Below are 14,635 nucleotides of genomic sequence, written 5' to 3'. Positions count from 1 at the left end.
CTCCCCTCATTCTTCTATGTTCCAGGAAATAAAGTCCTGTTTAACCTTTCCCAGTATCTCAGTTGTTCAAATCCCAGCAACAATGCAGCACAGTACTGGACCTTCATCCCAGGATGTTGTGCCAATCTATGGAAACCCGCTCCACAACCAACGTATGAGATGTTTTCTCATGTCCTCGCTCAAAAAAGACCCATCATTGCATCTTCATGCATGTGGACAATAGACATGAACATGAATTCAACTCACACAGCAAGTAGTGCCAATCAACAAGTAAATAAGGTGATTTTGCAGGGAGTAGTGACATAATAAGTGAAATAGTGCATAGTACCAAGAATTTAGAAAATAGTGCAAGGGCATTATTTTTGCCAGTTCAAGATTTAAGATTCCTCTATTGTCATTTCAGGTTTGTGCACGTGTAGTACAGAACATGTAATATTACACAAAATTGCCTTCTACCTGCCATAAGTCAAAGTCGTCACCACCACTAGTGTCGTCCAGCACCCTTACAGTAAGAGAGAAAGAGTAACAAAAGAGAGGCCTTTCAAAGACACCGATTCGCCTCCAGCGCCTCCCGCAACCTCTGCGGCTGTACAGACTCCTGTTCGGTCCATCGGCCGCCCGAGCTCCAGGTCCCGACCTCCAGCAGGTTCGGGAAGCCTTCCGGGCCCCAGGCCCTTCGGGAGACCTTCTCGCTCCCGGCACCCTCTCAAATCCCGCTTCCGATACTGGGTTCCCGTGATGCAGTCTCTGGCAGCCCGCAGTCCGTGCTGGACAAACTGCAGGTCACGCTTAATCCAAGGAAAATAAAAGGCAGTAGACACTTCAGATCTCCTTCAGGAATGCTAAAAAATTAGTGCCACCATATTTTACTCATATGCAGGAAAGGAACTTGTTTGTCTTTTTAATTATTTTTTATTTTCCTGAGTACCTCTGTGTAAGGACATGCCTGGAAGGTCCTTCCATCTCTCCATTATCTTCTTCCATTATTATAAGCCCATTAGGCTTATCCTGTGTGGCCAGCTGAATTTGACCAACATGTTTAACCAGCACTCGACCTAAGCATCTGCAGACTTTCCTGTTTAACTTAAATGCGTCGAGTCTGCTCCGCCTTTCTCATCATGTGTGTGGAAAGTGTATATTAAAAAAAAAAAAAAATATTGCTTTCCTCTGGAAAGGGGCAAACCAAAGTTTTTTTTTAATTTCCTTTTGTTTGCCACTAAACTCTTAATTGTGGTTTATATTGCAGTTACAGCAAGAGAATCAAAGTGCACAACAATGGCACACTCGTGGTGCAGTCGGTAACAGATCGAGATGCAGGAGATTACCTATGTGTGGCCAGGAACAATAAGGGCGGTGACTTCATGGTGCTCAAAGTCAATGTGGTGATGCAGCCAGCAAAAATCAAATATAAACAAGATGCCAACCATAAGGTGATGTACGGCAAAGACCTCAAAGTCGACTGCATAGCGTCGGGGTTACCAGATCCAGAGATCTCCTGGGGTTTACCGGATGGCACCATGGTCAACAGTGTCCTGCAGTCCGATGACAGTGGGACAAGAATGAGGAGGTATATTGTTTTTGACAACGGGACCTTGTACTTCAATGAGGTTGGACTGAGAGATGAAGGTGATTACATCTGCTATGCCGTCAACCAGATGGGCAAGGATGAAATGAAAGTTAATGTAAAAGTACTGGCTGAGCCACCGACTTTCAAAGGTCACGTACCCTCCCGTGTTGATGTGGCGTACGGCGAGACTTGCTCGTTAAAGTGCGAAGCCAAGGGTGAACCAACCCCCTGGATCACCTGGCACTCTCCAACCAACAAGTTGATCTCACCTTCGCCAAAGTACCACGTCGCCGCTGATGGCACTCTGTTCATACAGAAGGCCCAGAGATCGGACAGCGGAAACTACACGTGCACGGCCAGAAACACGGCTGGTGAGAGGAAAAGAGTCGTCACTGTGTGGGTAATCATTGAAGCACCGAGGATTAACGGACAAAGGAGCAGGAACACAGTAGTCAAGGAAACGGCGATGAGGGAGGCTCGCAAAATAATTGACTGCAAAGCAGAAGGCATACCCATTCCAAGGGTCATGTGGATGCTCTCTGAAAATATCATTGTGACTGCGCCGTATTATGGAGAGAGAATTCAGGTTCACCAAAATGGCACCCTGGTCATCAAGAGCTTGGAGCAGTCGGATGGAGTCCAGTTTGTGTGTATTGCCCATAATGAAGGGGGTGAGGCAAAGCTCATTGTGCAGCTGGATGTGCAAAACAACCTGGAGAAACCTTCCTTTACCAATCCGCTGAGCGCCGGAGTCGCCATTCTGATCGGCAACAGTGTTAGTCTCAACTGTTCCTCCCGAGGGACCCCCACTCCAGTAATCACCTGGGTCTTGCCGGACGGACAAAAGCTCATGAAGGGTCAACGATTACCAAAGATGTACCATGGAAGTGACGGTACACTACACATCAGTAGCCCATCGGCGACAGAGGCTGGATCGTACCGTTGTATAGCCAGGAATAGTGTAGGCTCTGTGGAAAGGTTGGTCACCCTGGAGGTTGGGCACAAACCTGAAATACATAATCAGTACACTAGCTTGGTGAAGGTTTTACCTGGGGAAAGTATGCGGCTTGATTGTGTGGCCGGGGGCATTCCCCTGCTTCAGTTATCGTGGATTTTACCCAGCGGGGCGGTTATGAGCAGCTCCCAAACTGTAGGTCGTTTCTCACTCTTGCAGAATGGCTCCTTGATTGTTCGCGAGGCTTCTGTGTATGACAGGGGTACTTACTCATGCAAAGCAGTGAGTGAGCTGGGGCTTACCCTGATGAACGTGGCAGTGATCGTCATCGCCTACCCGCCACGCATCACGAGCGGACCCGCCTCGGTGACCTACGCAAGGCACGGCGCCTCGGCTCAGCTCAACTGCATGGCCATGGGGATCCCAAGAGCAGAGATAAGCTGGGAGCTTCCGGACAGGACGAGGCTCGCGGCCAAGCATCAGGCTCGTCTGATCGGCAACAAATTCCTCCATCCTCAGGGCTCACTCATCCTCCAGAACCTGTCCAACAGAGACACTGGCTTTTACAAGTGCACTGCCAAGAACCTGCTGGGTAGCGATTCAAAGATAACCTACGTCCACGTCTTTTAAAGGAATGCTTCCACCAAACTGTTGTCTTTGCTTCCCAATGAAGTGCCCAAGTGACTGCCTCCTGGAATTAAACAAAGAAGTCTGTAGATGCTATGATTGTAGTGTAATGCACATACGCGCTGGAGAAACTCAGCAGGTGACACAGCATTCTTCATGTTGCTACTTGCAAAGAACGGCTAAGAGAAGTGATGAGTTTCCTTGATGCAGTGAAGATTAAGAGAGGATTGATTGAGTGTTCAAAAGTCTGTAGGGTGTTGGCAAAATAAATAACTAGATATTTTTTTTCCATTCGCGTGGAATTTAATGCACAAAAAAGTGCTGGAGAAACTCAACCGGTGATGCAGCGTTCTTGATGTTGCAAAGATACATCACCAAAATTTCAGGCCTGAGTCATTCGTCAAGGTATGACCAAAAAGCAGGCAGATGCTTGCCTGCTTTGTGCTTATACCTTAATGTAGGACTCCGGCCTGAAACGTTGGTCATGTATCTTTGCAAGTCGCGACACGACGAATGCTCTGTCACCTGCTGAGTGTCTCCAGCGCGTATGTGCATTACACTACAATCATAGCGTCTACAAACTTTCTTGTTCCTCTCTGAGGAAGCATGATGTCTTGACCTCTAGATTGTTATTAAGGGCAGGGTTATCTAGTTTCATCCTGTACTTAATCCAATTCGACCAGTTCACAATGCTCCATCATCCAGGAAAGTCCAGTTGGTGCTGCTTTGGTTATCAGTACAGCAGACGAAGTGCCAGAATTGGCTGACTTGTTTCCTCCATTGTATATAGTTATTATTGGCTACTGTATATATGAAGCTGGCCCCGCCTACTGATGACTCATCCCTTTGACTCCTACCCGTCATCCTGGGCCATAAAGGTCGAGCCACCTCTCCCTTCCTGCCATTCCTACACCTGGATCCGGGCCAGCAAGGTTCTTCTGTACATTAAAGCCTAACGTTCCCTCAGCCTTGGCCTTGTGATTACTGGTAGTGCACTACAGCTCTCGTGCAATCTTTCAGATGAATAGCTGCATCACCATGGCAGGTCCAGAAAAAGAGAGAAGCCTTATTTTCAATATGCAAGACAAAACAGCAATAGATTGATGTAAAAATTGACTGGTACTCCAGTCTCCCTTTGGAAATGGTATTAACTGTACTGTAATTAGAATTATTTATGATATAAAGAAAGGCCATTTGGCCCATTATGTTCATGCCAGCCAAAAAATGGACTACAGTAATACCCCTAGTATCTGACACCCATGGGGATTGGTAGATGCCATATAAGTGTATTTTCCAGTTGCATGAGACTTATTCTTACGATGCTTAACTAAAACACCAGCATTAACAATAAGCAGTTTAAAAGACAAAAATACTACACTGTACTTACACTGAAAAAACTTCACTTGCATGAATATTTAAACTTTAAATCATTTTGCTTTATTTTCAGTCACACTCCGAAAACATTTAACCATCGCTGCATCTGCAGGTTCCTCCCCCTTGACAGAGCTGCCCAAAAGATGAACCATAACAGTATAGATAATTAAACCCCCCCCTCCCCCAAGTTTATCGATAAAGCCTCTGACCGGGGTGACTCTTACTAAGCAGGGATAAGGAGACACTTTAAAGAAGTCACCCCAATAGCGAGCAGCATCAACCAGCTCTTCATCCTGGGCGACGCCACTGCGGTTTCACACAAATTTATTCTTCCTTTTTAAAATATTTTTATTGAGTTTAACAAAAACCCTTTACACAAGGTAAACTAATAATAACATAAAACAAATCATATCATATATATGTTGCATATCAATTTAAAATTATTTCATTAACTTATTTTGTTCAGGACATCAAATTCTAAAATTATAATAATTAAAGAATTAAATCATAACTCACGTCCAAAAATAATATTGAATACAAAAATTAGACAAATAATACATGTATAATTTCCTTACATAAAATATTCTATCCTTCTCTGATGTGATCATGTTGTTCTGTGATATGATCCGTAATCTTTAAACCCCCCCCACCCCACTTTACTTGTTCGTCTTAATAATATAAAGGAAAAAAAATCTTCCTACTTATCTAACCCCCCCCCCTCTAAACAAGGTCATCTGTAAATATTGTAAATATGAGAAGAATAACGGCCCCCGGACACCAGACAGGGAATCCCCGGAGTATCCACACCACTTCAATCTTTCGATTATGAAAATAATCTTCCGTGTCTTAGCAAATTTGCACTTTTAATATTAGATTTTTTTTTTCCCCCAAACTTAAATAAACCACTGAATGTGAGTGGGTAAAACATTATCTTTCCACTTCATCAAAATTGCTCATCATCTTGGTTGAGGACAGAGATGTATCATCTTGTAGAGAAAAAAAAAGCAAATAAAGCCATCAAAGGGGTTGGTTCTAATTTAGTCTTAAGAATCGTTGATAACGTTTTGAAAATCTCTTTCCAAAAATGTTCTAAGTTCGGACTTTCCCAAAACATAGCAATGTAGCTTCAAAAATTTGACACTTATCACATAATGGGTCCCTATCAGGATTAAAAAATGAGATAATTTAACTTGAGACGTATGTGTTCTGTGCATCACACAAATTTATTCAAACAGCTGCTATGAGCAAAGCATGATCAGGCCACTCTTCTGGCTGAATATTTGTTCCCATTGTCATGAGTCCAAAGGACCCCAAAACCCAGCAGCAATAGATATGCACCATGACAAAGGGTTACTTAAACAAAAGTTGCTTTTAATGATCTTTGAACATGAAAATAGAATCAAACTTTAACTTATCTCTCTTTGTCTTTGGCTTGGCTTCGCGGACGAAGATTTACGGAGGGGGTAAAAGTCCACGTCAGCTGCAGGCTCGTTTGTGGCTGACAAGTCCGATGCGGGACAGGCAGACACGGTTGCAGCGGCTGCAGGGGAAAATTGGTTGGTTGGGGTTGGGTGTTTGCCTTTTGTCAGTGAGGTGGGCTCTGCGGTCTTCTTCAAAGGAGGTTGCTGCCCGCCAAACTGTGAGGCGCCAAGATGCACGGTTTGAGGCGATATCAGCCCACTGCCGGTGGTCAATGTGGCAGGCACCAAGAGCTTTCTTTAGGCAGTCCTTGTACCTCTCCTTTGGTGCACCTCTGTTACGGTGGCCAGTGGAGAGCTCGCCATATAACACGATCTTGGGAAGGCGATGGTCCTCCATTCTGGAGACGTGACCCACCCAGCGCAGCTGGATCTTCAGCAGCGTGGACTCTACTGACTCACTTAACCCCCTTCTAATTCTAAGCAGACGTGTGTGTAATGTGCCTGTAAGTTCACCCAAGTTCTTTGGTTCACATTCCAATCTCACTGGTTGCAGGCAATTCTTGTACTGTGCACAGTACAATTAATAAAGTTCACCAGGCTTTGGTGCTTAACAGCTCAATGTTGACCACTCAGAAGGGTTCTTGCTGGTTTTCAGAGAGAGAGTTTTTCTTGTTCCAGGACACCCGTAACTGATTCCTTTTTAATCAGCCATTCTGGGGTCTCGCTGATGAAAATTGCCCCATTCAGTGTTCTCCAGATGATAACCTCTTTCTTTTAGGTCACCGCAGAATTCCTTTCCATTTCTCCTATTCCAAAGGAAACACAAGACAGCCAGTCTTCTCCTTTGACCAGGCCATCTTCCAAAGCTTGCCAGCTTGTCCCTGTGGAACCGATGTTTGTATCTCTCCTCTCTCACACTCACCCCCTCCAACTCTGGAAACAAAGGCTGCTTTTTTTTCTGCTCTCTGCCTGCAAAGATCACATGACTTTCCAGACAATAAATCCTCTTTTCCAGACAAAGCTGGAAAATGTAACCTGTTGTTCCATTTGTTGCCTTTTGCAAATAACAGTCCATCATGAGTCTGAGCCCTCTTGCCACAGCTCCTGCAAAAATTCTGTTTTAAACTGTTTGTGTGTGATCTGCTCTAACAAATCTTTCCCAATTTATCTCCCAAACACCTCTATATACTCTGTCCCCTTTAAAGGAATTTTAACTCCTGAGTTATAACTAAACTGTCTTATAAATCACTAAAGAGATTACAATACACAATATATAACATGTTATAATACAGTAATCCAATTTTGAGAGTATTTTCATACATGAACAATTTTAACATCTTGACAAACAATCTGTATCACATTATTTATACCCCTGATATGATTAATTTGCAGATTATATTGTTGTAATATTAAACTCCAGTTTAACAATCCTCTGTTTTTATTCTTCATTTTATTCAATAACACCATAGGATTGTGGTCAGTGAATATAACAGTTGGTTCATGAGAGGTATCAAGATGTACATCAAAATTCTGCAGAGCAAATATAATGGACAACAGTTCTTTTTCAATAGTTATTTTGATGAACTGAATTGTTTTGAAAAGTAGGCAACTGGATGGTCAATTTCATTATGTTTTTGCAATAAAACTGCACCTGCTTCCCCCTCACTAACATCCACTGCTACAGAAAATAGTTTGTCAAAATCAGGAGATTTTAACACAGGGCAATGGCATAGCATCTCCTTTAAATTTTCCAAAGCTGTCTGATAACCTTCAGTCCACACAAATTTCTTCCCTTTCTTTAAAAGGGAAGAACCTCAGCAAAATTTCCTATAATACCCTGCCATTCCTAAAAACCTTCTCACTGCTTGCTTGCCATTGGAAATAGGAAACTCAGAAATTGCATTCACCTTTGCTTGAATAGGTGCGACTTTGCCATGGCTAACTCCATAACCCAAGGATGTTACCATGGCATTTGCAAATTGATTCTGCTAAATTAACAGTTACGTTTGCTTTGGATAATCTTGCAAACAATTTATCCAGTTCCCTTAGATGATTTTCAGAGAACATTTACTTGTACAATTTGAAATTTACTTATTATTTACCCATGATTCTACTCTTATTTTCATTTTGAAAAATTTATTTTCCATGATTTTTTTTTTTGCCAGTTGCTTCTGGATGCCGGTGGCTTGAATTCCAGATACCAGGGGTTTTACTGTATTTAGATTAATCCCACACACTTGGAATTTGTTCACCACCACACAGTCCGTTGGTTGTTTAAGTGTTCATCCAGATATTGCTTTAATGTAGTGAAGGAGTCCTTATTCTCTTTAAAGAAAGTGAATTCCAAGCACTTGCTATCTGCTGAGTGTTTTTTTTTAACTTTATCTCTTCTCATCCTTCTAACCTTTAACTAAGTCCCCAATTAACATCCTTAAGCAGTGCTTGTGTCATTCCTGGATTGCAATATCTAGAATACAAAGAAAGATTGAGTAGTCTGGGTCTTTATTCATTAGAGCATAGGAGGTTGAGGGAGGATTTGATAGTATTTAAAATTATGAGGGGGATAGATAGATGTGAATAGGCTCTTCCCCTTGAGGGTAGGTGAGATTGGAATGAAGGGGCCTAAGTAAAGGGTTAGGGGGCAAAAATTTTAGAAGTAACATGAGAGGGAGCTTCTTCACTCAGAGAGTGGTGGCTGAGTGGAATGACCTTCCGGAAGAGATGGTTGCAGCAGGATCAATTTTGTCTTTTAAGAGAAGGTTGGATGAGTGCATGGATGTGAGGGGATTGGAGGGTTGTGGACAGGACGTGGGTAGGTGGGACTAGAGGAGCTCACTTAAATCGGTGCGGACTAGAGGGGCCGAGACGGCCTGTATCCATACGGTAATTGTTATGCGGTTACATCACTGTTTTCAGAATAATTCAGCAATCCTGTCAGTTCAAGTGTGAACAAGGACTGGACACAGTGGATCACTTAGCACCACACTATTACAGCGCAAGAGTCCCAGGTTCAAATCTGACCCTGTCTCCAATTATTTGTTTGTTCTTCCCATGGCCTGCATGGTCTCAGTATCATTTTCATGAATTACCAGTAACTTGGCTTATTTTGTTTTGTTGTTAATTTGACTGATGACTTGAACTGCAAAGCACAACATTATACCTCACAGTGCTATCTTAGAACCATAGAACACCACAGCACATAAAACAGGCCCTTCAGCTCATCAAGTCCATGTAAAATTATTTTTCCACCTATTCCCGTTGGCTTGCACCTGGACCATACCCCTCCTATCCATATACCAAACCAAATTTTTCTTAAATTTCAATCTTGAAATTGAACCTGCATCCATACTCTCACCACCATCTGAGTGAAGAAGATCCCCCTTAAACATTTCGCCTTTCACCCTTATCCCATGTGCTCTAATTATAGACTCATCCAACCTCAGTGGAAGATACCCCTCATAATTCTGTGTACCTCTATAAAATATCCCCTCATTCTCCAACTCTCCAGGGAATAAAGTATTCTATTCAACCTTTCCCTATAACTCATTTCGTCAAGTCAATATCCTTGTCATTTTTCCTTGCACTATGTCAATCTTTTTGATTTCTTTCCTGTAGTTAGGTGGCCAAAGCTGCAAACAGTACTTCAAATTGGCCTCGCCAATGTCTTATACAGGTACACGATCCTATATCCGGAATCCTTGGGGGACAGTGTGTTCAGAATTTTGGATTTTTCCAGATTTCGGAAAGCCAGATTTATGCCCACCCAAACTGTGCTGCCGTAACCACCCCCACCGCCTTCCACTCGCTCTGCCGTATCCCCCCACCCCCTCCCCCTCGGCTGCCTGACTTGCACTACCGGTCTCTCAGTTGCCCTACTCGCCCTGCCGTCTCCCCCCAACCCCCCTCCACCCCCCGTCCGCCTGACTCGCACATCCGGTCTCTCAGCTGCCCGACTCGCACTACCGGTATGTCCCCCTCGGCCGTCCGACTTGCACTGCCGATTTCCCTCATGCGCCCGCCCAACTGGCGGTGCCGGTCTCCCCCCTTGCCCGCCCAACTCGCACTCTCAGCTGCCCGACTCGCTCAACTGGTCTCTCGGTCGCCCAACTCACTCTGCCGGTCTCTCGCCCACCCGGCTCACGCTGCCGGTCTCCCTCGCCCACGCGACTCACGCTTCCAGTCTCCATCCCTTGCCCGCCCAACTCGCACTGTCAGTCTCCCAGCTGCCCGACTCGCTCAACTGGTCTCTCGGTCGCCCAACTCGCTCCGCTGGTCTCTCGCCCACCTGGCTCACGCTGCCGGTCTCCCTCGCCCACGCGACTCACGTTTCCAGTCTCCACCCCTTGCCTGCTCAACTCGTGCTGCCGGTCTCCCGGCTGCCCGACTCACTCAACCGGTTTGTAGGCCACCCAACTCGCACTGCTGGTCTCTCGCCCACCCGACTGGCATTGCCGGTCTCCACCCCTTGCCTGCCCAACTTCTGCTGCCAGTCTCCCAGCCGCCTGACTCGCTCAACTGGTCTCTCGGCCACCCAACTCGCACTGCTGGTCTCTCGCCCACCCGGCTCACGCTGCCGGTCTCCCTCGCCAACGCGACTCACGCTTCCAGTCTCCACCCCTTGCCCGCCCAACTCGCACTGTCAGTCTCCCAGCTGCCCGACTCGCTCAACTGGTCTCTCGGCCACCCAACTCGCACTGCTGGTCTCTCACCCACCCAACTCGCTCTGCCGGTCTCTCGCCCACCCGGCTCACGCTGCCGGTCTCCCTCGCCCACGTGACTCACGCTTCCAGTCTCCACCCCTTGCCTGCTCAACTCGTGCTGCCGGTCTCCCGGCTGCCCGACTCACTCAACCGGTCTGTAGGCCACCCAACTCGCACTGCTGGTCTCTTGCCCAACCGACTTGCATTGCCGGTCTCCACCCCTTGCCTGCCCAACTCCTGCTGCCAGTCTCCCAGCCGCCTGACTCGCTCAACTGGTCTCTCGGCTGCCCGACTCGCCATTGGGGCCAACTAAGTTGGCCATCTTAGCTAGTCCCATTTCCTGTGTTTGGCCCATAATCCTGCTGACGTTTTCATATCGTAACTCCTCTATATTCCTCTGGCAACTCTTCCAAACAACCTCCCTCTCTCCCCCCACCCCCCCACCCTCTGTGTGGAAAGGTTTCCCTCCAGGTGCTTATTAAAACTTTTCCTTCTCATTTTATACCTATGCCTTCTCTATCCTTCGAAAAAGACCATAGCTCTTTAACGTATCTATGCCACTCATGATGTTAACAACCTCTATAACGTCACCCCCCCCCCAGCCTCCTATCATCCTGAAAATAATATTGTAGCCTATCCTGTCTCTTCCTAAAACTAAAGCATGGATAACTCTCTGATCTGGAGAATTTCAAAGATTTACAACCTTCTTCAGGATGAAATTGCTCCTTATCTCCATCCTGATGCCAACCACTTATCCTCAGGAAAACCAGATGGTGGTGCCAGGGTCCGGGACGTGACTATGCACATTCAGAACATCCTAAAAGGGGAGGGTGAGGAGCCTGAGGTTGTGGTACATGTTGGTACCAATGATGTTGGAAGGAAGGAGGAAGTGGTCCTGCAGAATGAGTATAGGGAGTTGGGTAGGGAGCTTAAAAGGAGGACCACTAAGGAGGTAATCTCTGGATTGCTTCCTGTGCCACATGACCGTGAGGGCAGAAATAGAATTAGGTGGAGGTTAAACGCTTGGCTAAAGGGTTGAAGTAAGAGACAGGGTTTCAAGTTCTTGGACCACTGGGATCTTTTTTGGGGAAGATGGGACCTATACCATAATGATGGGTTACATCTTAATCTCAGAGGAACCAGTCTCCTGATGGGGGAATTTGCTAGGGCTGTTGGGGGGGGGGGGGTTTAAACTGGTATGGTTGGGTACAGGGTTTCAAGTTAGGCAGGAGAGCAGGGTGAGGGTTTGTAGGCTAAGGAAAGAGACGTTTAAATAATTTGAGGAAGGAAAAGCAGGAAGTAGTAAAAAGACTTTGAAGTCAAAACTGTGAGAATGGTAGCGAGGTGGTGTGGTGAATGTTTGTCAAGCTGCCTGTCTCCCCTCTGGCAAGCCTTGCTGTACTGACATTATCTCTACTGTTAAGGACACTCCCCTTGGGTATAATTGTGTATGCACCTATTGTCTTTCATTATTGTACCATGAGTTTCTGCTAATAAAAGCCATGATTATTGTTTGACCACATCGTCTTTGTCTACTTCACCAACTGGCACTTCAAGAGAATATGAGGAAGGATGTAGGAAATCCCTGAGATGTATTTATTTTAATGCGAGGAGTGTAGTAAGGAAGCTGGATGAGCTAAAGGTGTGGATTGACATGTGGCATTATGATGTTGTGGCCATTAGCGAGACATGGTTGAAAGAAGGTTGTGACTGGCAGTTGAATGATCCAGGATTTTGCTGCTTTAGATGTGACAGAGTTGGTGGATTAAAAGGGGGAGGTCTGGCATTACTTGTCAAGGAGGATATTACAGCAGTGCTGAGGCAAGATAGTCTGGAGGGCTCATCGAGGGAGGCAGTGTGGGTAGAGCTGAAAAATAAGAAGGGTGAGGGTACTATTATGGGGGTATATTATAGGCCTCCAAATGGGGAAAGGGAACTAGAAGAGCAAATGTGAAAGGAAATAGGTGAGATGTGCAGGAGAAATAGGGTGGTGTTTGGGGATTTCAATTTTCCAAACATAGATTGGGAAACGCAGTCAGTAAAAGGGAAAGATGACTTAGTGTTTATGCATTGTGTTGAGGATTCCTTTTTGCAGCAATATGTTGAGATGCCATTTGAGGGGGAGCAGTGTTAGATCTGTTTGGGAATGCATTGGGGCAGGTGACGGAGGTAAACGTTGGAGAGAACTTCAGATCCAGTGATCATGGGTCCATTAGCTTTAGCTTAATGATGAAAAGGGATAGATCGGGTCCGAGGTTGAAGGTCTTCAAGTGGGGTAAGGCCAGATTTGGAGATTTGCAGAGAGGTGTGTGGGCTAATCTTTTTGCCGGAAAGGATGTAGAGGAAATTTGGGGGGAATTTAGGAGTAAGATTTTGAGAGTACAGGATCTTTATGTTCCAGTCAGGCCAAAGGGGAAGACTGAAGGTTCAAGGGAGCCGGTGTTTTCTGGTGAAATTAAGAAGTTGGGTTTGGACAAGAGGGAGGCCTATGATAAATATAAAAAACAAGGGATTGAGGAGATGTATGATCATTACTTAGCAGGAAGAACCTTAATAGGGAAATTAGAAAGGCAAAAAGAAGGTATGAGGAGTCCATAGCTAATAAGGCAAAGGTGAATCCTAATAGATAGGTGAACAGTAAAAGGAGGGTTAGGGATAGAATAGGTCCACTGAATGATGGGACCGGTGAACTATACCAGGAACCATATGAGATGGGAGAAATATTGAACAATTTTTTCTCGTCTGTATTCACGAGGGAAAGGGACATTGGGTATACGAGATAAGAGAGACAAAGGGCTTAGTTATGGAAAGGATAGGGATTAGTAAAGTGAGAGGTTTGGAGCTTCTAGGGTCAATTAAGGTGGATAAGCCTCCTGGTCCTGATGGGATTTTTCCCAGGACTTTAAGGGAGGTCGGGGAACAAATAGCGCGGGCACTGACAGTGATTTTTCAAAGATCACTGGAGGAGGGGCTGGTATCACAGAATTGGAGGGTTACAAATGTTGTTCCATTGTTCAAAAAAGCCAGTAGATGTAGGCCAAGTAATTATCGGCCAGTAAGTTTGACTTCGGAGGTGGGGAAGGTTATGGAGGGTATTCTTCAAGATAGTATATATGCATATCTGCATAGGCAGGGATTGATTAGGGGCACCCAGCATGGGTTTGTAAAAGGAAAGTCATGTTTGACGAACCTTGTTGAGTTTTTTGAGGAAGTGACAGAAAAGGTGGATGAAGGTAGAGCGGTGGATGTGATCTATTTGGATTTTAGTAAAGCTTTTGATAAGGTTCCACATGGAAGGTTAATAAGGAAGGTTCAGTCACTAGGAATTAGTAGAGAGATTCTGACATGGGTTCAGAGGTGGCTGGGAGATAGAGAGCAGAGAGTCATGGTGGACAACTGTATGTCAGGTTGGAAGACTATGACAAGTAGGGTGCCTCAGGGATCAGTGCTGGGTCCCTTGTTTATCATTTATATTAATGATTTAGAGGAGCGTGTGGTTAACTGGGTAAGCAAATATGCAGATGATACAAAAATAGGGGGAGTGGTGGATAGTGAGGTAGATTTTCTTGGATTACAGAAGGATTTGGTTTGTTTGGAAGAGTGGGCTGAAAGATGGGAGATGGAATTCAATGTAGACAAGTGTGAGGTGTTGCATTTCGGTAAAAATAACCAGAATAGGACATAAACAGTTAAGGGGAGGGCCTTGAGGCACGCAGAGGAGCAAAGGGACCTGGGGGTTGTGGTACAGAGTTCACTGAAGGTGGATTTCCATGTAGACAGGGTGGTTAAGAAGGCATATGGTATGCTGGCCTTCATAAATCATAGAATAGAGTATAAGAGCTGGGAGATGATGCTACAGCTGTTTAAGGCATTGGTGAGGCTGCGTTTGGAGTATTGTGTTCAGTTCTGGTCTCCAAAATATAGAATGGATATAGATAAGCTGGAGAGGGTGCAGAGTAGGTTTACAAGGATGTGGCCTGGCTTAAAGCAT

At 45.2% G+C, this 14,635-nt stretch overlaps 1 protein-coding gene across 1 annotated transcript in view; it reads left to right on the top strand.

Annotated features, from left to right (window-relative positions):
• Positions 1–3,244, top strand: part of mxra5a (matrix-remodelling associated 5a) — a 56,888-nt gene extending 53,644 nt beyond the window's left edge. Inside the window, exon 8 of the mRNA XM_069892054.1 lies at positions 1,247–3,244. Within this exon, the coding sequence (XP_069748155.1) occupies positions 1,247–3,152 (1,906 nt within the window). The 3' untranslated portion in view covers positions 3,153–3,244. The remainder of the gene's footprint in view (positions 1–1,246) is intronic.
• The last annotated feature ends 11,391 nt before the right edge of the window (positions 3,245–14,635 follow it).

This window comes from Narcine bancroftii, chromosome 7, assembly GCF_036971445.1.
Source record: "Narcine bancroftii isolate sNarBan1 chromosome 7, sNarBan1.hap1, whole genome shotgun sequence".
NCBI classification, from domain to species: Eukaryota; Metazoa; Chordata; class Chondrichthyes; order Torpediniformes; family Narcinidae; genus Narcine; species Narcine bancroftii.
Note: the sequence above shows the minus strand (reverse complement) of the source record. Positions and strands in the feature narration are given on the sequence as shown.